Source organism: Fistularia commersonii, chromosome 9 (assembly GCF_037954325.1).
Source record: "Fistularia commersonii isolate RoL2024-O1a breed Wild chromosome 9, RoL_Fcom_v1.0, whole genome shotgun sequence".
In the NCBI taxonomy this organism is placed as follows: domain Eukaryota; kingdom Metazoa; phylum Chordata; class Actinopteri; order Syngnathiformes; family Fistulariidae; genus Fistularia; species Fistularia commersonii.
Genome location: NC_141292.1, coordinates 2,476,790 through 2,499,635, shown reverse-complemented (window position 1 = coordinate 2,499,635; position 22,846 = coordinate 2,476,790). Strand labels below are relative to the sequence as shown.

Below are 22,846 nucleotides of genomic sequence, written 5' to 3'. Positions count from 1 at the left end.
AACTTTACAACACCGAATGACCAATACTTAAATAACCTGTTGGTTTTGTCAGATTTTGTTGGGTTGGCGCCTGGAGTTGAGCGATAGAACACGGAGATTTTAAGGTCCTATTTTCTCTTAAACAGCCGCTTCGGCAGCCGAAAAAAAAAAAACAACGAATCGAACCCAAGAAGATTCGGGAGCTGAACAAAGAGCTGCAATTGTTGTTATGCCGAGTAGAAGTCCAAAATAAGGTTTTCACAGACTTCAGGTGGTTGAAAGCAGCACAAACACACACACACACACACACAAATATCTGGATTGTTCTTTTAATTTCCTTTCTTGTCTATCCTGGTTTATTTCTTGTCAACCCTCATTGAAGAGAAGAGGATGCTTTTGGGTCTCTTGGTGAAATGCAAGCGAGAACCTCAGAAAGGAAACACTCACCTGCAAATTTCACATGGAACTTGTTTTCGGGTTTGAGTATCTGGACGTACAGAGGGCAGTTCGGAGCGAAGTCTTTCACCGCCCAGGCTCTGAGGATGGTCTGGTGATCCTGGAGAATAACAAGGAAGGGGGGAATTGCACTTTTTTGTAATCTTTTTTTTTCAAATGAGTAATCAGCGTTTGTTTGTTTGTTTTTTTTTTTCCTCTCTCACCGCAGCCATGCGATCCACCTCGTTGCGACTGCTCAGAATGAAACAAGCCTCTGCATCGTCCATCCTGCAGCAGTTTCAGAAAAATTAGGATGTAAACCAAAAAAAAAAAAAAAAAAAAAACAAAAAAAGCAGATTTCATGACAAGAATAAAACATTCAAATCCCGACTGTGATATCTTCAAAATCGTCGGCATGCGTTTTTATTAAATGTTCTGTTTAACGTTGTCGTTCAGACAGACATTACTCAGATCAACCTGTAATTTTCCATACCATTCTGTCAACGTGGTGCTGATTTGCATATGATTGACACAGCCAGACGCTGTGCAGAATCCAGGAGTGTGGGTGGATTTGAAATGTTGTCAGATGCAGGATGTAGGCTCAACACACATACCCCTGAATATCTAAAAGCTCTGTATCTATATCTGCCAAATACACATAATGGATTCCTGTCATACATTAAAATCGCGGTAATGCAGGATTTTATCCCCCTTTTGTTCATCTTTAGAAGGATTCACAGACAAAAAAAAACAAACAAGTAATGGTCAGGCAAGAGATAACATTCCTCACGCTTTTAAACCGAATAATTCAGTTTTTGCACCTCCATACATTTGCCGAATCGACTGTGACGTATTTTCTTAGTACATCCTTATTATTAACTGCACAGAAAATGTTCGGTGATTTTCGGCACAGTTTTTTTTAATTTTTTTTTTTTAAATCCAGTCGACACCGTATAAAAAGCAATATCTCTATGAAATAAAAAGGGCGTATTTATTGTTTTTATGAAACGTCACATCATGACTCACCAACACTATAATTGAGTATACTGGTCTCATCCCCCTTATGAACGTAAGTGCAAATGATCAAAAATCAGTCAAAAATCATTGAACATGAAACAATACCCTAAAATTACAACGTGAGCAGTTGGAAGCCACTCATCCCAGTCGACTGGAAGGCCTCGGCTGCCGTCGGAAGTTGTCATGGTGATTACAAAGGATCAGTTTCAAACTAAATGAGATAAAGAATCAGCTTGGAGAAACCGACGAAATTACGGCTTAATAAAAAGCAGCGGTGACGGCTCTCTTTAATTTTGATTTTTTTTTTCATGTCTACGTGAAAAGACGCATTTGTCTACGCTTCGGGACAAGTAATTGTGAAGATTGAAGGTTGAGTCGCAGTCCGGGGAAAAAAAGGCATTGGATATAAAGCAGAAAAATCATTACAGATCAAGGAAAACAGAATATAGATGGGCAGGCTTCTCTTGTTTTGCTGTGACTTTTATAAAGCAATGTCAGCAGGGAAAAACGAAAACAGTGATGTAACCCAGCATTCCCAAACCTTTTTTTTGCTGCAGGGAGCAGTTTTATGCATGAAAATGCATGGGGGCTCAAATAATAAAAACTTAATTTGACGCAATTAGGATAATTTTGCACTGTAATATCAATTCACCATATTGTGGAGTCAGTGGGAGCCCTGGGCTTGTTTCCTCGCTGCAGGACTGTTCCATCTGAGGCTGACGGGAGAAAATGACGCTCGAATTGGGTTTAAGTGTCGCGAGGATGTTTTTAGGTTATCATTGCTCCATTATCAGAATCAGAATCAGAAAATGTTATTTCTCCCTGAGGGGCAATTCCCACAACTGCCCCTCACATGGGATCTCTATTTCACATGGGATAACACCTTTCAATTTGTGAACATCAAGAATAAAATTAAAAAGAAATAAAAAAAAGAATAAGAATAACTTTATTTATCCCAAAGGAAATTGTTGAAGTAAAATAAAATAAGATAATTCTCTAATAAAATTCTCCTTTTTATATATAAAAAAGAATAATATATATATGTTTCTCTTTTATTATTCTCTTTAAAAGAGGATAATATATATATTTATACTGTTCAAATTAATAAAAAGGAACACTTGCAGAGAAATTGAGAATAAACCTGACTTTGTCTTTACTTGACTGGAACTTGCATGGCGTTTGAAAAAAAATCGACTAGTCCGCTAAAAAAATGTCATATGTGTATATATGTGTATATATGTGTATATATATATATATATATATATATATATATATATATATATATATATATATATATATGACTAACAGTTTAAGTGCAACAGTCAGAGGCTTGTCGTGCATATATTGTAATATGCGATGTTAGAAAAATAAACCAAACATATATATAAATGTATATATATATATATATATATATATGTACACTGATCGAAAAAATAAACGGAACACTTAAACAGCACAATGTAACTCCAAATCAATCACACTGAAATCAATTTGTCCACTTAGGAAGCAACAGGGATTTATTTTGACTTGTTTTAAGAACATCACACCAACGTTGGATCAGCCCGTAGAGTGTTTTTATACTTTCATTTTGAGTTTATACATTTGATTTCCATTGATCGTTTTTGTGTGATTTTATCATCAGCACATTCAACTATGTAAAGAACAAAGTATTTCATAAGAATATTTCATTCATTCAGATCTAGGATGGGCTACTTTAGTGTTCCCTTTGAGCTGTGTACATATATATATTCAATTCTGTGTCACATAAACATACCGTTATTGGTAGCACTCTTGCTTATGCATATATATATATATGTACACACACACACACACACACACACACACACACACACACACACACACACATATATTCATATATATATGTATATATATGTATGTGTATATATATATATGTATATACATATATTAAATGTATTCATTATTTTTTACATATAAATATACTATAAAAGCAGGTGTTCATTATTTAGACCAGGGGTGTCAAACTCTTTTTCACCGAGGGCCACATCAGCATGGTGGTTGCCCTCAAAGGGCCACATGTAACAGTAACAGTATAAATGTAACCAAATGTAATGAAAAATAAATTTAAGTACTCCTTAATGTGAAATAACTCTGAATCTATGACTTATTCAAGTCCGAAATGTTACATATGCATTAGCATAGACTCTATGCAAATACTTTTAATTCTAGGACAATTTGTTGTTTTTCTGAAAGGCTAACTTTAGCATACTTAGCTCCGTGTTTGGTGTCAAAATGCCGACGTAGATTGTTCTCTTTGACAACCGACCTCTGCCTCATAACACAAAAGTAATACTGCTTTTTCTCCTCGAAGCACAAACATGAAGTCGTCCTCCCATCTTTCTTAAACATCCTTCCATCTGTATCAACTTTTCTCTTCCTGGACATTTAGGGATCATTTATATATCTCAATTCCACATGTTGAAAATGGCGTTGGTGTGGATACACTGCGATCTAATGGCGGGACGCCGTCACTTCGTGGGTAACGTGATCGACACGAATTTGCGGAAACCACATTTTCTACAATTCATTCATTTTAAGACAATCGTGGGCCGCAGGAAATAACATGGCGGACCACATTTGGCCCGCGAGCCTCGAGTTTGACACGTGAAATAGACCTTGTTGACATTATTCAATAGTCAGCCACAATCCCGGCTAAATATTCCATGTAAATGTCTCACAGCGTTGAAGAAAGAGGATGATTCTGTGTGAATCTGACTCGGTTTGGGTTCAAACCAAAAATGTCATTTTTTTTCCTTCATTCCATCTGCTATTGCATTTCATGAATTTGTGCGAGATATATTTTGAGTAATCCTACTGATGGGCAGGCACAGTAGCACCAAAATCAGAACCAGAGGGATTAAGGAATACATCGGCAAATGACACTAACAACCAGTGGTTCAAGGAAACTGACTCGGCGTGAGTGACAGCAGCAGTGAAAAACAGCGAAAGGATTATTGTGTCATAAATTCATTTGCAGGTGGTGAACCCTCAATCCCTCATGAAATAAACATGATTCAAAGAATAACGTGAATGTAATGGTCTTCAAATTTGTTTAAGACAATCAATGCAAAAACAAAAGATTGAAAAACAGTTACCCCAGAGGAGCCATCGGTCTGAATTTGGCAAAACCCTGAACACTTCACCCTCACATACAGCGCAACAAATTAATTTCTTTACTTAAAGATGTTTCACGTCTCATCCCAGAGGCTTCTTCAGTTTTAATGACCTGTGAGGAATTTCCCAATATAATATTATTATATCGTCAACCTCTTAAAATAATCGCCTAAGTAGTTTTTTTTACAGAAATGTTTTTTTTTTTTGCCTAAATCATCTCCTCATGATGCTGACCACCTCTGGCAAAATTGCCAACATCCTCAGTTCAACAGTTTGTGCAATTCTACCCCTTTAGTAGAAATTGCCTATGACAAGAGTGTGTCAAATGGTTCAGTTTTTTGTGTTTCCTGAAAAATCTGAAAAAATGACTTAGGCCACTATTTCAAGAGGGTGTAGATATAATTATATTTTGTCATATTTTATCATTTTATATAATAATGATATAATATAATATAATATAATATAATATAATATAATATAATATAATATAATATAATATCATATTATATGATATTATATTATTGTTAATAATATAATCTCATATAATCTAATATAATATAATACAATACAATACAATACAATACAATCTAATATAATATAATATAATATAATACAGGGTATATATGGCTTTTATCACGTTAAGTTATATATAACATAACGTATGACAATATAAAATAATATAATATAAGACAAGATCATATTTAATGTTTACTGTTTACTGTAATAGTGCTCTTTACTGTTTAATTTGCACTCTATTATTATTTTTTTTAATTTCATGAATATTATATATTCGGACTGAAGACGGATGAGGGGTGAAACGTTTTCAAAATCGATTTTGGAAATCGATTTTGGAGATTTTGGTCACTCTTTATCTGAGCGGTCACAATAAAATTAGTACGCCATAAATTCCAGTTATCCAGTGGAATGGCACCGATGCCCTCAGACCCAGCAAACAATATCTTCCCAATAGTTTACATCCATTTTAGACTCATAATCTGAGCTGGAGTATAACTTGTACAGAATCTAGACAGTCAAAGCTGTTAGATGACTTATCTCTTACTTGGCTCTCAGCAGGTCTTGATCTTTCAGAACAGATCCTTGCAGATAGATGACCCGTTGCGACCAGAGCGGGATCTGCAACACCCTGCGTACCTGGAGGTCCATTTCACTCGGGCACAGGATCACTACGTAGTAATCCTTCAAAAAATACACATCAACCGTGGAGTTAGCGCCGCTGGTGAGCGGATAAAGACGGTCGGTCCTTCGTACCTGCAGTCTGGGATGAGCGTAGAACTCGTTGAGGAAATCCATGAGCAAATCAATTTTGAGCGCGCTGACGCAAAGCACCACGTGCTTCTCCGTCTGAGCTCGATGGCGACTGTAGTTCCCGCCGGACTTTTGCCTCTCCATCCACAGGTAGATGAGTTCCTCGAACTAACACATAGCAAGCAAAGGGGAACCCGAATCACCGAATAAAGCCTTTCGTCGTGAAGCGAAACGATATCGGGATGTTTTCGGACCTGCAGGGGAAGAACCACCAGTGCCACACAGATCATGATGACGACCAGGAGCTGGGAAGGCCATATTCGGGGGGTAACGTCTCCGAAGCCCACGGTGGAGAAGGTAACGATGCAGAAGTAGAAAGAATTGAACAGGGAGAGGTTTCTTCCTGCTCGCTCCAGGTGCTGGATTCCACATGTTCTGTGGTGACACAACGCAACACTTTTTTTTTTGTTTCACTTTTGTACAATAGACAGAGAGGAATGGACGTACAGAGGAATGGAGAAGATGTTTCTCACAATCCCACAGTGACATGAAATTAACAAAATAATAGTAATAATAATAATAAAGAGAAAATGAAACAGATAAAAGAAATAGAATAAAATAGAAAGCAAATTAAACAGTTATGTGCATCATTACATTAAACAGTAAACATTAAATATTAAATATAAAATATCATTACTATTATTATTATTATTATTATTATTGACATTATAACTGTTACACTGCTGTGGCAAAGGAATTCCCCCTATGGGATTAATAAAGCTTATCTTCTCTGATCTAATTATATTATATTATATTATATTATATTATATTATATTATATTATATTATATTATATCATATTATATTATATTATATTATATTATATTATATTTTTACTCATCAGCTGATGTGTTATGCAGAAATGTTTTTTTTTTGTGTTAGCTTTAATTTAATTTAATTTGATGCAATAAACCCTTTTTTGCTTCACATTTGCACAGTAGAAAGAGAGGAATGCTAACTTTTGTTAGCATTTGGAGTTAACCGTAATACTAAGGGAGACTGTGTTTATTATTGTCTATTTTATCCTTGTTGGTCTCTGATCATTCTCATCCTGCTTATTTTGTTTATTTTTGTTATTGCAATTGTCACTCTGTTTTTATCCCTTTTTATCCATCGTTTCGGTTGTCCATTTTCACCCTTACAGACATTTTTTTTTAAATTTTCATTGTTTTTATTCTGTTGTCCATTCTTATCCGGATGTTGCTGTTGTTGTTGTTCTCTCTGCTGTCTATTTATTTGTCTTTTGCTATTTTCTAATTCTATTCTAATTCAAAGTCAAAGTCAGGTTTATTGTCAATTTAACTGCATGTACTGGACATGAAGAGATGATCTTTCCCACTGTAAGTATAAAGTGCACGCAGATTTAGACTGATATTTGAGTGGCAGCAAAATTCCTTTTTTTTTACCATTTTAGTAAAATGATTGTACACGGACAATAGCAGCATAAAGGTTGTCAGTGCAAAGTAGCAGTAGTGCAAAAAAGATAAGGAAGTGACGATGTTTTTGTAATAATTGTCTGTAATTTATATTCATAATCATATTTATTGGCACTAAAACTGTTACGCTGCTGTGACAAAAGATTTCCCCAATGGGGGATGGATAAAGTTTATCTCATCTTAAACAAATGAACCACAAGTCAGCAAATTCAGCAAATTTCTATCGTAGACCGCAATAGAATTTCTGTTTGCTGCAGACCCCAACTCCAATTATTTTGTTTTCAATTTTTTCAAAATGACCTAGATTCAACATTTCCCATTTATTTCCCAAAACAAAAGATCTGACCTGCGCCTCCTCCCCGCTTTATATGATTGCATTCTCACACTGGCTGTTTGAATGCATACCTGAATGAAAGGAATAAACAGACCGCAGAGAAGCTCACCCTGTAAACACCAAGCAGAGCAGAGTGCAGATGAGAATGAGGACCTGGTTGAACATGGCTGAATTGGTTCTTTGGATTGCTCTGTGGACGTCATTCTACGCAACAAGAATAATAGGGGACAAAAAAAAAGAGAAAAAGCAGAGAAATAAACGCCAACTTATATCAATATGTCGAATCTCACGGTTAGTTATTGTTTGCTGGAAAAACTAGCAAACGGCAGTGACACTCGCGTCACCGACTGACCTTATCGAGGAATGACAACGTTGCAAACATAGTTTTATGACAGGAGGCACTTATGTTTGTTTTTTTACTTACGATCATGTTCTCTAAAGCGCATTTGGCAAGCCAGCAGTTGAGAAACACGGGAATAAAGATGTTCCTTATCGAGGGCCAGAAGATCTGAGGAGAAAATGATACGTCTCAGGTCAATAAGCACTTTGACGGTGTGACTTTTGTACAATTGACAAAAGAGGAACGTTAACATTTGTCTGTAGAAAGATGGGGGTTTACCGTAATAATGAAGGGGACCGTGTTTATTATTTCTAGAAGAAAAGACACCTGGAATATCTGCTCCCAAATGTTGCCCTGAAAATGAAACAAGACAGAAAAAAGAAACACCAAAAAAAACGTATTGACAACAAAAATCTCACAATAGTCAATAATTGGACTACTTCTTTCACAACCACTTAATCTTTCACCTGAACCAACTCCTATAATTACCGTCCAATGACGCCATGTGGAAATTTGGCTTATAACACCACTTATACTTTGTCTCCTTGACTGTATAATTATTGAGAATACACAAAAAACACACCGGTGAGTGAAGGCATAGTGTGTGTGTGTATTAGTGTGTGTATTTTACCTTGTAACTCAGATACATCAGCAGCATCGTCTCCAGGAAACTAATGATAGCCACAATAACCTGCACAGAAGGGAAAACCCAAAAATATCACAGGTCAGAAGGTTTGCATCACAATCTGAATACATTCTATGTCAATGCACTGGAAATTTGCACTCAAAATTTGGGCTCAGTTAATTAAAGTAATTATAAATATATATATAACATAAGTAATATATTATTTAATTTCCTTCAGTAAACATCCCAGCTTAAGTACATTGCATTATAACCGTGCTGCAACTTACCTGGATGGCCCAGACAGGAACCTTCCTGTCCACCCAAAAGATCAACCCCCTGTAGGAAAGAACAACAATAAGGGACGGAAAGATAAGATATGATATGATATGATATGATATGATATGATATGATATGATATGATATGATATGATATGATATGATGAGAGATAAGATAAGATAAGATAAGATAAGATAAGATAAGATAAGATAAGATAAGATAAGATAAGATAAGATAAGGTAAGGTAAGGTAAGGTACAATGAGATAAGATAAGGTAAGGTAAGGTAAGGTAAGGTAAGATAAGATAACGTAAATAAGGTAAGATAAGATAAGGTATGATAAGATAGAGTATGGTAAGATAAGATGAGATGAGATGAGATGAGATGAGATGAGATGAGATGAGATGAGATGAGATGAGATAAGATAAGATAAGATAAGATAAGATAAGATAAGGTTAGGTGCGATGAGATGAGATAAGATAAGATAAGATAAGGTACCATAAGGTAAGATAAGATAAAGTGAGATAAGGTAAGGTATGATAAGATACGGTAAGGTATGATAAGATACGGTAAGGTATGATAAGATAAGGTCAGATAAATGTAAGGTAAGGTAGGGTACAGTATGGTATGAATATAAATATAAATAGAAGAGACGATGAAAAGGACAAAGACAATAACAAGGATAGGAACAGCTAACAGAATAACAAAGATAAAAAAAAAACAGCAAGAGAATGGCAACACGCTGCAGACCAGAAGGATAAAAACAGATAACAGAATGACAAGAGTTGGAACACAATGAAGATACATCGCTTTTCCGCATCTTACCAGTTAATTTCTCTGTCCTGAACCGATCCGTTCCAGTGGCAGTCCACACTGCGGGAGAGAGATGAGGATGCCCACGATGAAGAAGAAGAAGAAGAAGAAGAAGAAGAAGAAGAAGAAGAAGAAGAAGAAGAAGAAGAAAAGGAAAGAAGAGCACAAAGAGTTTGCGGCGTGTGGAAAAGTTGCATTCACTTTCTACCAGACGTCCACATTGAACAAACCATTTGTTGCTGCCGCTGGGAGCGTTCTGCTGGGCGGCGCCGTGGCTAGCGCTGGCGCTCTGGCCAGGGTTGTCAGTGACCACTCTGATGATGTACAGCAAACAGGTCAGCAGCTTCAGGCAGAAGTTGAACACCCGGATTCTGAGGCCTGGAGGCGGAAGAGGGACCAAAATCACATTTGGGTGAAGAAAAGCTGGAGCGAAAAAAAAGGGACTTGTATGCTTCAATGCAGTATGAGTGTATGCGCTTACATTTGTGTGTAAAAGAGGGAGAGGGACCGAAGTCACATTCAGGTGAAGAAAAGCAGGAGCGAAAAAAAGGGACTTGTATGCTTCAACGCAGTATGAGTGTATGCGCTTACATTTGTGTGTAAATTATGATTCTAGTGAAGAAAATATTCTTGAGAGGAAAGTATAATCTCGTGTGTGGAGGTTCTCTGTTGTCCGGGTCGTGGTGAACTCTTCTCGAAATCTTGCAAGGTAGCTTGCAAGAAATATAAACTATAACTTCCACATCAGCACAGGTAGAAATCACAACCTTGGTTAATCAGGAAACTGGACTAAACATTGAGATGATACTTTTTGTGGAAATCTTCTTTGTGGCAACTGGACTTGAATTTCTTCAAGTTTCACCTCTGATCCCAGAGGCTTCTTCACTTCTAATGACCTGTGGGCAGTTTCCAAATAATAATAATAATAATGATAATAATAATTATTATTATTATTATAATAATCCAGGAATATTATATATTATATAATAATATTATCATATATATCTTTTTATTTTTATTTTTTATATGCTATATTTTATACATATGTATGTATATATATATATACACACACACATACATAGATATATACATGTATATATATATATATTCATACATGTATATATGTATACATATAAATATGTATTTACATACATATATACATATATATACATGCATATGTGTGTATATATATATATATATATATATATATATACATACATTTTACACAAATATAAATACATATACTGCTACATACATATATGTGCATAGTATAATAATAATAATAATAATAATAATAAAACATTATTATATATACCATTCTATTTTATATACACTATAATATATATATATATACATATATATATGTGTGTGTGTGTTGGTACATACATACATATATAAATACATATATACATATATGTATACATGTACACATACTTATACATATATATATACATAACATTATAACATTATATAAAATATAATACTTTAAAAACTCCTCACAGGTCATTAGAAATGAATGTAATAGTAATATAATATAGATTATTATATATTGGATTATATTTGTATAAATTCAAATGTAATCTGTATAATATTTGAGTATATTCAAATATAATATATATTATACTGGGAAACTTCCCAGAGGTCATTTGAAGTGAAGGCGATGAAGGAAACTACTTTTAGTGAAGAAAATCAAGTCCAGTTGTCACAACAAGAAGATTCGGACAAAAACAATAATATTTGGGACAATTTATTAACCAAGGTTGAGATTTCTACTTGTGCTGACACAGGTGTGAAAGTTATAAGTTGTATTTCTTGCAAGCTCCCTTTTATGACCAGTAATACGGCTGAATCGGTTTTCTGACAGACAGAGTTAAAGTCGCCATATAAAAGAGCGCCCTATGAAAATATACGAGTGCTCGCTCTGCAGAGCGCACATTTAGCGCACACTGGATGGAGTGAGACTGAAGGTGAGCATCAGATGTCCTTCCAGAACAATTACTGGATATTGAAAAAAAAAAAAGGTATTTTTATATATTTTTTAAAATGACTCAAATCAGGGAATTTTAATTCAGATACACCTGGTTGGTACTTCGAATGGAAATCAGGCAAGGGAACGTTTAATATTCAATATCATTTATCCAATATGTATGTTTTAAGGATAGATTTAAGAATAAAGTTGAATTTTTTGCTCTGCTGTAAACGCCTTGGAGCAAACCAAGAAACCAGTCACCTACTTGATCTTTGGTTTTTGATGAAGAAAAGCTTCAGGCGCTCTTTGAAGGTGTTTTCATTGACGTAGAACTCAATATGCACCCTAAGAGATGGATAACAAGACAAAAAAAAAACACAAAACAAGCTTTTAGCCTTTGAAAAAATAAGCTCATGTACTACAAGTATGAGAGTTACTTATATATATAATTCCCTTATTCCCACATAAAGAAATATTTCTTGCAATCAGTACTTTTTAAGCTAAAAATCGAAACATAAATGAGCATGCTTATCCTACAAACATCACATACATTTATAAATGTGTTTCTGTGTAAATAAACATGGCTTATAGACCAATGCGGCCTACATATTTACACAAATATTCATTTAGTCACTTTTATCCGGTGCGGCTTATATTCAGGTGTGCTCAATAGTCTGGAAATGACTGTATTTTTTTTGGTGTTTTCAAACAGCTATTTCACGTCTGCCTCATTGCAGATCCAGTCAGTCTCTTTTCAAACTGCTCAAAAACAACTTTTATGCAGTTTGCGCTCTTATGCCATGCATTAAATGTTAAATAAGCCAAAGAGGGAACAAATCAGCTGTGCGTTTTTGCTCTGAAGAATGAGTGGGAAATGGACGGCTTCAGAAACGGCTCCTTGATTCTTTGATCCCACCCACAGTTGTCACTTTTATGAACATGAGTCACCTATAAATATGAATTTGAGGGGACAAACAAAGTACACGCTTGTGGCCAACATGAACACGACAATAACACGTACAGATATTCTCCTGAGAAAGGCTACTGGCACGCAGAGTTGGAAATTGACAGATGCATGATGCCTGGATCCCCTGAAAAACCCTGAAATTTAATCAAGTAACAATCAAGTAAAAAATGAAATAAAATCAAGCAATTTTTGGTTTTCGAATGTATGTAAATTTTTTTAATAGAAAAAAAAAATCAATCAAAAATTCTCGCTACATGCTTGCATTGACTGATTTTTTATTTTGTAAAGAAAATGTTTTAAAAATGTATTTTTTTAAAATAATAATGCTTTAAATATGAATGTATTATAATTATTATAAAAATAAAAAAAACAATCAACAATTCTTGTTACGTGCTAGCATTTATTGATTTTTATTTTGCAAAGAAACTGTTTTAAAAATTTGAAAAAAAAATTTTTTTTAATAATAATGTTTTAAATATAAATTTAACATTACAAAAATAAATAAATGAATAAAAAATCCGTGTAACATGCTAGCATTGATTGAGTATTTAATTTGTTAAGAAAATACAAAAAAATATATATTGTTCTCTTTTAATAATAATGTTTTAAATATTAATGTATTATTGTTATTGAAAAAAATCAATCAAAAATCTGCGCTACATGCTCACATTGATTGATTTTTTTTTTTTTTTTAAATATTAAAAATGTAAATTTTTTTTTTTCATGGATTTCATAGAGAGAATAGAAGAGGGGAAATTCTCTGCCAGTTGATAAAAAAAAAAAAACACAGCTGCAGAATCTGGTCTGCAGCGGGGAAGAGATTAGCTCTGAAGGAACGAACACTTCAGTTGAGTGCTGATGTCACATCTGAGGATCCTGTGTTTGCATCTCACCCACCCCCATAGAAACACACACACACACGAACACACACACACACACCGGCATGGACCGATCCTTCAGCGGCTCCTGTTGAGCACACAATTACCAGCTGAACGTATCTGACAGGAGCCATGCTGCAGAATATCACTTTGGTAGCTATTAGACGTTTCAAGATGCAAAATTTGCCCTGGATTACGTTCTATAGCCCCTTTTTATCAGATCAAATTAAGGGGAAGCTGACTTTTTCCTGAGTGGAAGGACTCTTGAGCAGAATAAATAAAGGAAAAATGGAAATCCGCGTCTGAGAGCTGTGCTCAGTTTGTTCAGATTTGTATATTTAATCAATGCCATGAGTGTACAGACACTTGAAAATAACAGCTGGGCTTCCATATAGCTGTTTTTTAAGTCCAAGTAGAATCCAGAATTTGTCAGCATGGACACACCAGCTGGCAGATTAAAATAGAAAAAAAAAAGAAATGAAGTGATGGCTGGGTCTGGCTAAGCAGCGCCACGATCAGTTTGGGATGAATTACAAAGTAATTCATTACAAAGTAAGAATGAAAGTCTCGGAACAGAGAAAAGCAGAAAGTGACCCTGCGAATCACCAAAATCGAAAACACTCATCCTTCTTATTTTGTTTGTTTTTTACTGAATTAATGCAAAATGCAATCAATCACTTTATTTGCAGGTCTCGTTTTTCTTAAACTTTCAGCTGTTCACATTGAATCATCTGCCTCCATCTAACCTTTGACCCCAACAGTGACAGAATGATCTCGTGCAAAAAACGAAAAAAGATTTATGACTGGAATTACTTGTGTTTTTACAACTTCGTGTATTTGAGAAATACGCAACAAGAGGATATTTTGTAATGAGAGATTTAAAAAAAAAAAAGGGGATGGGTAAAAATAAAAAAATAAAAAAAATAAAATAAAAATTAAAATAAATAATAAAAAATGAAAAAATAAAATATTTACACACTCTGCTCAATCTGTGGTATTTTCATTCTGCGTGGTCTTAAAGTTAATATTTGGTACATCAATATCAGGACTCTTGGCATCACAACACACACAAGGTTGGCTTGAATATAATTTTTGCTAAAACAACAGAGGAAACTCAACTAATGCCTGACTTACATGTATTGCTTATTGGACATTTTTCACACAAGTATACTTGTTTCAAAAATGCATTGCTGGTTGGCTCCAAAGCAAATCACTGCCATTTTTCTAATTCTTATTAACAAATGCAAAAGTTCACGTTTCCGCCAAGCAGAAAACCACAACAGGTCTCCACTTTTTTTTTTTTTTCCGCTCCAATTTTCAGCTCCAAAAAGCTGGAAATTGCCAAGAAAATCATTTTACCTGCCTGTGCCGAACCCAAACCTCCCATTCAGTCCAGTGTCATCAGGAAACCATGCGCTTTTTCACTTCCCGCGCTCGGCCCTACCTCTGCCCCGTGTCACTACCAAAAGAGCCCACGGTGGAGTTGACCCAGGTTGGAACGCTGATCTTCGGATCCATCGTGCAAAACACCTGTGGCAGCGTCGCGCAGAGAGTCTTAATCTACGGTGGAAGCCTCTACGACTGGCGCGCCTCCCCGCAGCTCGTAAATAACACACCGCCGTTTCTGCAGATGAAATATTATCAAATCTTTGAAAAAAAATTATTTATCTGAACTGGTTGTGGGGGTAAAAAAAAAAAAAAAGAAATTAAAGGCAAAGCGCAGGATGATTAATCATTTATTTAGACGAATAAAATTGGATTATTTTTAGATATGTATACATCCCTCTCTCTCTTTCTCCCTCAAGAGCGGGCCTGTTGCCACAGCAACATTGCAATGACAGGAATAACCCTAACTGAACAGCACAGTCCTCTACAGTAGCACTGCAGCTTCTCATGAAGCTGGAAAATGGGATTGTGACAAACGGAAGGATTTCGTGGCTTTTGCAGGTGTCGTCAATATATTTTTTTTTTATTGTTGTTGTCTTCCGTGAAACTTGGAAGAGTTCGGAGCGGGTATTTATAGATGACCTTCAGAAATGAGTCAGTGCTTGTGAAAAATTCTCAGAATTGCTTGAAACCCCCCCCCCCCCCCCCCAAACCCCTCGCCCACACCGGTGAAGCGACTCACCGCGGGTTTCCGAGTTACATGAAAAGACCTTGACGCCGTCATTCCTGCCTGTTGAGGCACATTTACTTTTAAATACGTGGAGGATTTGTGGAGGAAATTTATAATAAATCAAGGAGATGACACACAGAACACTTCGGAGGTACGGAATTACTCAAGTTTCGCTCGGTTGAATTTATGTAATAAATATCACGAGGTAAAATGAAATTGTATTCTATGTAAATAAAAAAGATTGTCAATGCAAATATTAATTAAGAAAAAACACTGTCTGTTCTGTATTAGTAAGCCAGTTATCTTTTTAATTCTGATAAAATGAAAAAAAATCAAACCTTTTTTTTTTCCCCTATAGACAGCTAGAATTATGTATTTCCATTAAACAGCACTCTTAAAAATAAATGATGCTGCTACAGGGTATGCAATAATTAACTTAAACAGCACAACTGAATAAAACATCCAGGAGGCACCCTGGCTCAAAAATAATTAGCATATTAAATGATGTTTGTAAAAATTATTCTAATACTGTGTTTAAAAATAATCATTCATCAAAGAGACAGAGAAATTTGAAAAAAAAAAAAAAAATCCTTTTTCGCCCATTATTCTTCCAACTAATTTTCCTTTTCTCTGAGATATTGGAGTGATTGACGATCCTACAGGAGCAGTGACATTTGCCGAGCTGCGACAAACACTTGGAAAACCCTGGCCTGCAGCCTCTAATAATACTATCTGCCACCAGCAGACGACGGGCTCCCAAACACAGAGATCCAACAGAAAAATGATCCCGAATTAAAATGTCTATTGCTTTCTTTTGAAAGAAAAGGTTTTGTTGTTCATTTAGGGAAAAAGCTTTGTGCAGTGGGAGCTTCCCCTTCTTATTAAAGTTTTACTAACAACATCGCTCTTGGTCTCTGCTGAAACCAAATGTAGCTCTCTCTCTCCCCGGCAGCACCCAAACATTTCGTTATTTGTAATTCTTTTAATTAGTCCGGGCTGAGAAATAACATTAAAAATGCTAAATGAAGTGCAAAACAGTTGGACTCCTCACATATCAATATTGGTGATCACGATGAATCCTGGTATGAAAACAAAGTAAAAAAAAAAAAAAAAAGTATAAATGTTAGAAAAAAGCAGATGTCAGAACAGAGTTGCTGAAAAACTTGTTTTCAGAGAATTTTTTGAATGCAGCCAAACACACACACACACACACACTAGAGTATTAGAGCCAAGTGTATGGGGGGACGAAAAAACATGATTGGATTTTTTTTTTTTTTTTCTATTTTCACATATTTATTTTTTTATCTTTTTTTTTATCTTTTTGAAAAATGTTTTATCACCAATACTTTGAGAATAAGGTTACAATATCATTTTGAGGATAAAGCGAAAATGTCGAGAAGAAACTTGGCATTTAAAGGTTGAACTTTAGAGAAGAGTTGTACCAAGTCTGTCATTAACAAAGGCTTTCTTTTCTCTTACTGTGTAAATACAGTTTGGCCGTACGTACGGGGGAAACCTGCAAAAATTACACTGAAAACTGAAAGCGGTCGTGTTCAGACAAACCGTGAGAATAAGAGTCAAACACAAGAATGCGATTATTCAAGTGTGCATTATCGCTGCAAAGGTTAAATCACCTTTTTGGCTTCGAGAGGCGTGAAAGCCACATATTTTTAAATATATTTCCCTGAGATCCATCCAAGTGTGTGAGTTTTCTGTAAGATAATTAAAGTGCAATAAGTCTCTGAATGTATTCTTTTTAATTACGTTGTTATACCGGAGTTGACGAATAATAAACGAAATAATCCGTTCCTCAATGAAGAACCAGCAAAGCTGAGCACGGCGTGTCTCCGAGTTTAGATTTGAAATGCACGGTTCTCGACATCTTTTTCTTTTCTCCATCCTCATATTCAGTAGGGTTTGCTCTGCGTGAATTTTTTAGGTGACTATTTCATTAGAAGGTGGGACGTTTGCTTCTTGACCTCACAACAACCGAATTATCCAATAAAAAGAAGAGTTTTGAAGTCAGTACTTCCCGTACCCCGAATTACATCTGGGATCGTCTCCAGCCACAAGCTGAGACTTCTCTGCCAGCCACGGGTTCCCGACCTCCGTCTCAAATGGTTGAATTCCAAGTCTTAGCAGGTTTTCTGAGCGGTTGCATTGAAAAACAGAAGTTGTTTTTTTTTTAACCGAAGGATCGGCACGCCCACAAACGTCATCTGAAAGTCTCTTTCTAATGCTGACAAGCTTCTCCTTCTCCATCGGGCTTCTTCCTTCAGGGGTCGACACAGCGAATCGACCTTCTCCATCCAACCCTGCGTCCTTCTGTCTCACACCAACGACCTTCATATCTATTGAATAATCTCCAAATTTGAACACGAACACGGTAAAACGCGCACGTATTAAGCAAACCTGTTCAGCACCCTGGACAGCAGCCTGGACTGAGACCAGAACTTCTATTTAACCTTCATTTCCAACGAGTCCGTGAAGGTTCCCGGTCGTCCGGATGATGGTTCATTGATCCACAAATCTTGTCAGGGTGACTGGACTTGTTTTTTTTTCTCTTAAAACAGCACAGCGATGGAGCCGAAGTCTCACACTTCGAAAATCTACTCTCAAGCGGGTCGGACGGTTAAAATAATGACAAACAAGCACTGCTAATGCACTTATCGTTCAATACGTCCCTGAAACCTGTTATCTTTTAGCTTTGCAAGCCGGATGCAACGTTTGTTGGACTTGAATTTGACGCCACTGGGTTAAACTATCAATTCATTTGCAGTTTATTTCTAAAACCAGTTCCAGAGCCCTGAATGCAGGAGTGTCAAACTCATTTTAGTTGAGGGGTCACATGGAGAAAAATCTACTTTCCTGTGGGGCGGCGCGTAAAATCATGGCACAACAACAAGCAGATCATTTTTTTTTTTTTATATAAATAACCTTAGAGGGCACCCCTACCAATTTTTTTTTTTTTTTTTTCCTCCCGGCAACTATTTTCGTTTAAAATAATCCAAATGAAAAATAAAATATATTGTACGACAAAAAAAAAAAAAAAAAAAAAAAATCCAGACACATCATTTCATGTTCTGTGCTTTATCAATGAGTTGGACTCTCTAAAAGTCCCGAAAAAAAAATTTATTAAAAAAAAAAAAAAAAAATTTATTAAAATTTAAAAATTAAAAAAAAAAAAAAAAAAGTCTCTATGTGCCATTGCTTCCTACCTGTCATCATTCTGGAAGCTCTGGTCCCCGAGCAGCAGGTCTCTGAAGCGGAAGCGGAGCGGCAGCGGAGGAACCTCGCTCTCCGGCTGCTCCATCTTCAGCTTGGAGATATCTAGAAGAACCCCGCTGGCGTTGGCGGTGGGTTCGGGGGTCGCCGGAGACGAGCTGGAGAAGGGAGAGCGGGCGATTGAGGAAACAGAAAAGGGAGGAAAAAAAAAAAGAGAATAAGAAGAAAAAGTGACGGGAGTTTGGAGATCAGACAGAGATGAAGTGGAAGGAACTGCAAAAAGGGAGAAGAAGAAAAGGAAGGGAACAGAATAAAGAGTGACAGTGATGGTGAGATAACAGACTGCAGAAAGAGACCAGACACTTCGGTTCTGCATGTTGGATGGAATTGAAACCATTTTTAAACCTGGACCCTTTTTTTTTTCTTCTCTTTTTCTGAATGACAAAGAGGGACAATAATTAACAGAACGAGTTCTATCTTCGGTGAAAGCGTTGGCTCCGAAAGCTCTACGGCCGGGAAGACGGGGAATTGAAAACATGTCCCTCGGCAACGTCGTGGGAAGAAAAGATCTAAATTTGTCATGAAGCCACATAAAAAAAATAAATAAATTAAAAAACGTGAAGAAATTATGCAATATCATCGCCGGGACGGCCAGATGAGTCTGCACAGACATTTTGGAGTAGCAGATCCGTCTGCGGCCCCCCCCCCCCCCGCCGCATCTCCGCCAATTACGTTTTCCCGGTGGTTTCCCTCCTGCCGAGCCAATCACCACCAGTGATCTTGAAAACGCAGCCGTTCCAATTACTAGTAAAAACGACCGATTCGCAGTTGGACCTTTTTCCCTGATAAATGAATGTGTTTTTGTTTGGGTTTTTGGAGTCAATGGAGTATTTTGCAAACAAAGAAACATTATGGATTCTGGACTCCTTGTGCAAAAGCTGTGAATATCTCAAACTAGATGACCGAACGTCTGATAAACACTACTTTTCAGAAGAAAAGTGCAGTTCCGAGATTGGACAATCTTGTTGCCGACGGCGCCAAAACGACAAATTTGTGCAAAGAACTAATCAGGAAGAAGCAAAACGTAAACAGAGATTAACAAACAAATGCTGTTTTCGGCGGTTCCTTTGAAACAGATCGTGTTTACGATCAATATTGGACAAACATCATTTTCACTTCTTCGTTTTTAATCATTTAGACCAGACATATTGGGAATAAAGAGCCCAGGCTTAAAACTCAAAAGGGAATACTTCCTTAATACCCTCTTTGTCTGTTTGCCTGCAGATCATTCAGTCAACAGCTGTTCAAACAAGATCCAGAAACGACACGGACAGTAAAGAGCAGACCCGCAGCCGTCGTACGGACGGAAAGTCATTTACGAACGGCTGCGTGATCCCTCTAATCCACAAGGAGGCATGTCGGATTTCTGGAAATAATCTATTTAATATGCCAGGAATAAAGCGTTTAACGTCCCTGCCCACCTCTTTGACAGTTTGTTTAGGAGCTCCCTCACCGCTGTGCATCAATTTAGATTGAGGTGAATATTAAGTTTAATGTTTTCTTTTAGATAAATGGATATATAATAGATTTAGTCAATTGAAATTTCAACGTACTAAATTTCTTCTTTTTTTTCTGGAGGATGAAAGAATTGAAATGAAAATAAAATGAAGATGAAAATCAGTTAGCATTCTTGAGCACATTTTATAACAATTTCAAAAAACTCTTTGCAACTTCTTCCATCTGTCATCAGTGTCTGTTGCTGCTGCAGCTGCAGAGGTGATCCGCTCATTTGTCACAGTGACTACATAATAGATGAGGAGCATATTTCCCGTGTGATTTGAAATGAAAACATCCATCAGGCTGCACCTAACGGGCTCATGGAGAAGAGAAAGATCTCCGAGATCCGCACGACTCCAGGGAAAACTTGTCCCTTAAAGAGTCTGACGCTTCAGGGATTATTAATTTAATACAGTACTTCCAAAAGAATCGGAATAATTCATTGATCCCCGAGGGGTGGAATTACTTTTCATTGAAAGCAAGAGTCAAATAATCAAAATAGAGCTTGATATGAAAATACAGAATAAACAAGCAAATAATAAAAAAACAGTAAAGATCGAAAGAAAGAATGAAAATAAAGTTAAAGGGATGTAAAAATATATGCAACGTCTATACGTGTGTATTTACAACTACATGATTACAAGTAGTCATTTTGTGTATAAGTAAGGATTGTTGTACGGTAAAACACAAAACAAGTGGATTACAGTGCATGCACTTTCTCCAGCTGTTGCTTACCCTGGCTTGTGGTCGTTGGCGGTGCCATCGTCGTGCACGTACGACTGATTCACGTAACACTCGCTGCACATCTCGGCCGGAGATCCGGCGCTGCCGTCGGACTGGAGAGCTGCGGTGGTCGGCGTGGAGTCCCCCTTGACGAAGTCGTCTTCCTGGGTCAGTTGCATCGGGGGGAGGCGTGCAACCGGCAGGGGAGGGAAAAACCCCCGTGGGGGGAGGAAATAAAAACAAAAAAAAAAAGGAAAGAGAGAAGACGCGCTCTTGGAAAAGCCCGAGTGACGCCTCACCTCTGCAGGTGCATTCCGGGGGGGGGCGTGGAGGAGTTCGGGGGGGGGGGCGGATACGGGGAGCCGTCAAAAGCCGAAGTACCAGGGGGCCAAACGGATCATTTCAAGCCGCAGGTGGAGATGGAAGGCGGGCGGGCGGACGGACGGACGACGGCGCTCCTGCCTGAGGAAGCTGCCGAGGACAACTGTTGGAAGTCCAACACCAACTCTGTGAGAGAAAACACCCGGCTGGCACCACCTGCAGGAGGAGCTGAGATGTTTAGGCACTTGGGGAGAAATTTTCTAAAAAGTTGGATCGATAGTTATGGGACTTTTTTTTTTTTTTCTTAAAAAAAAAAAAAAAAAAATCTGGGAAAAAAAAAATAAAACATAAAATAAAAAAAAATAAGATGAAATAACATTAAAAAAACAGTAAGAATAAGAATAAGAATAACTTTATCAATCCCGAAGGAAATTGCTGTGCCAGAGTTACAGAAAATATAACAGTAATAAATAATAAAAGAAAGGCAGAATTAGAAATAAAAATAAACTATAAACTATAAAGAGTCTCAGTGAAACTATAAAGTGACTTAGTAAGCAGTGATAAAACTATAAGTGTCTTAGTAACAAGTGAGGTAAGGAGTGCACAATAGTATGATAGAAGGGAAAATTGTAGTGTAGCTGTTATGAGATGAGATTAAATATTGCACAGTGTAGCTGTCATGAGATGAAATATTGCACAGTTTCTGAATATTGCACAGTGTGATCAGAGTTTATAATTTAAATAAAAAAAGGGTTGCTTAACTTCCTGGACCGGTCGCAGGGCTACATATAGTGGCGAAAACTACATTTCACTTTGTCATTCATACGTTTGGGACATTTTCCCGATGGACCTCCTGCATGTTGGAGGAAACCAGACACACAGAATTGAAACCACTGCCCAACTGTGCCGCCTTTTCCACACTCATTAATCCATTAACTGAAGAAACTAGAAATAATATTCTCGTCTGCTCTTTGGTTAGCATTTAAAACTAAAAGCAAGAATTGAATGTTAAGTATGTATAGAGAGCAGAAGGGATAAGATGAGGATGTTTAGGTTTTACATGTGGACACAAACGACGTTCGACGCTCAGAAACACGCTTTCTGATAAAACATATTGATTCATTTTAACATGGTGATTTAAGTCGATAAAAAAAACATGGAAAAATCCCAAAAAGAAAGTAATGAAGCATGACGGATCATAATATCACATCTCAAAATCAAACACATCCCAGTTTGGTTGGTTTAATTAGGTTTGTATTCAAAATGACACTTGTCTCTATCACGGTCTGTCATAACCTTGGAGTTTGTGTATTGTTCTATCCCAATTTTAGCCTTTTCAAACACCAAAAGTCATAAT

At 36.6% G+C, this 22,846-nt stretch overlaps 1 protein-coding gene across 1 annotated transcript in view; it reads right to left on the bottom strand.

Annotated features, from left to right (window-relative positions):
• Positions 1-21,443, bottom strand: part of kcnt1a (potassium sodium-activated channel subfamily T member 1a) — a 41,566-nt gene extending 20,123 nt beyond the window's left edge. Inside the window, exons 1-15 of the mRNA XM_086151895.1 lie at positions 21,181-21,443; positions 18,882-19,046; positions 11,968-12,047; positions 9,964-10,111; positions 9,746-9,793; positions 8,932-8,980; positions 8,651-8,710; positions 8,299-8,373; positions 8,104-8,187; positions 7,789-7,883; positions 6,105-6,285; positions 5,854-6,018; positions 5,645-5,781; positions 639-702; positions 427-535 (exon numbers count right to left, since the gene is read on the bottom strand). Coding sequence (XP_086008021.1) covers positions 427-535; positions 639-702; positions 5,645-5,781; positions 5,854-6,018; positions 6,105-6,285; positions 7,789-7,883; positions 8,104-8,187; positions 8,299-8,373; positions 8,651-8,710; positions 8,932-8,980; positions 9,746-9,793; positions 9,964-10,111; positions 11,968-12,047; positions 18,882-19,046; positions 21,181-21,347 — 1,627 coding nt within the window. The 5' untranslated portion in view covers positions 21,348-21,443. The remainder of the gene's footprint in view (positions 1-426; positions 536-638; positions 703-5,644; positions 5,782-5,853; positions 6,019-6,104; positions 6,286-7,788; positions 7,884-8,103; positions 8,188-8,298; positions 8,374-8,650; positions 8,711-8,931; positions 8,981-9,745; positions 9,794-9,963; positions 10,112-11,967; positions 12,048-18,881; positions 19,047-21,180) is intronic.
• Between the last annotated feature and the right edge of the window lie 1,403 nt (positions 21,444-22,846).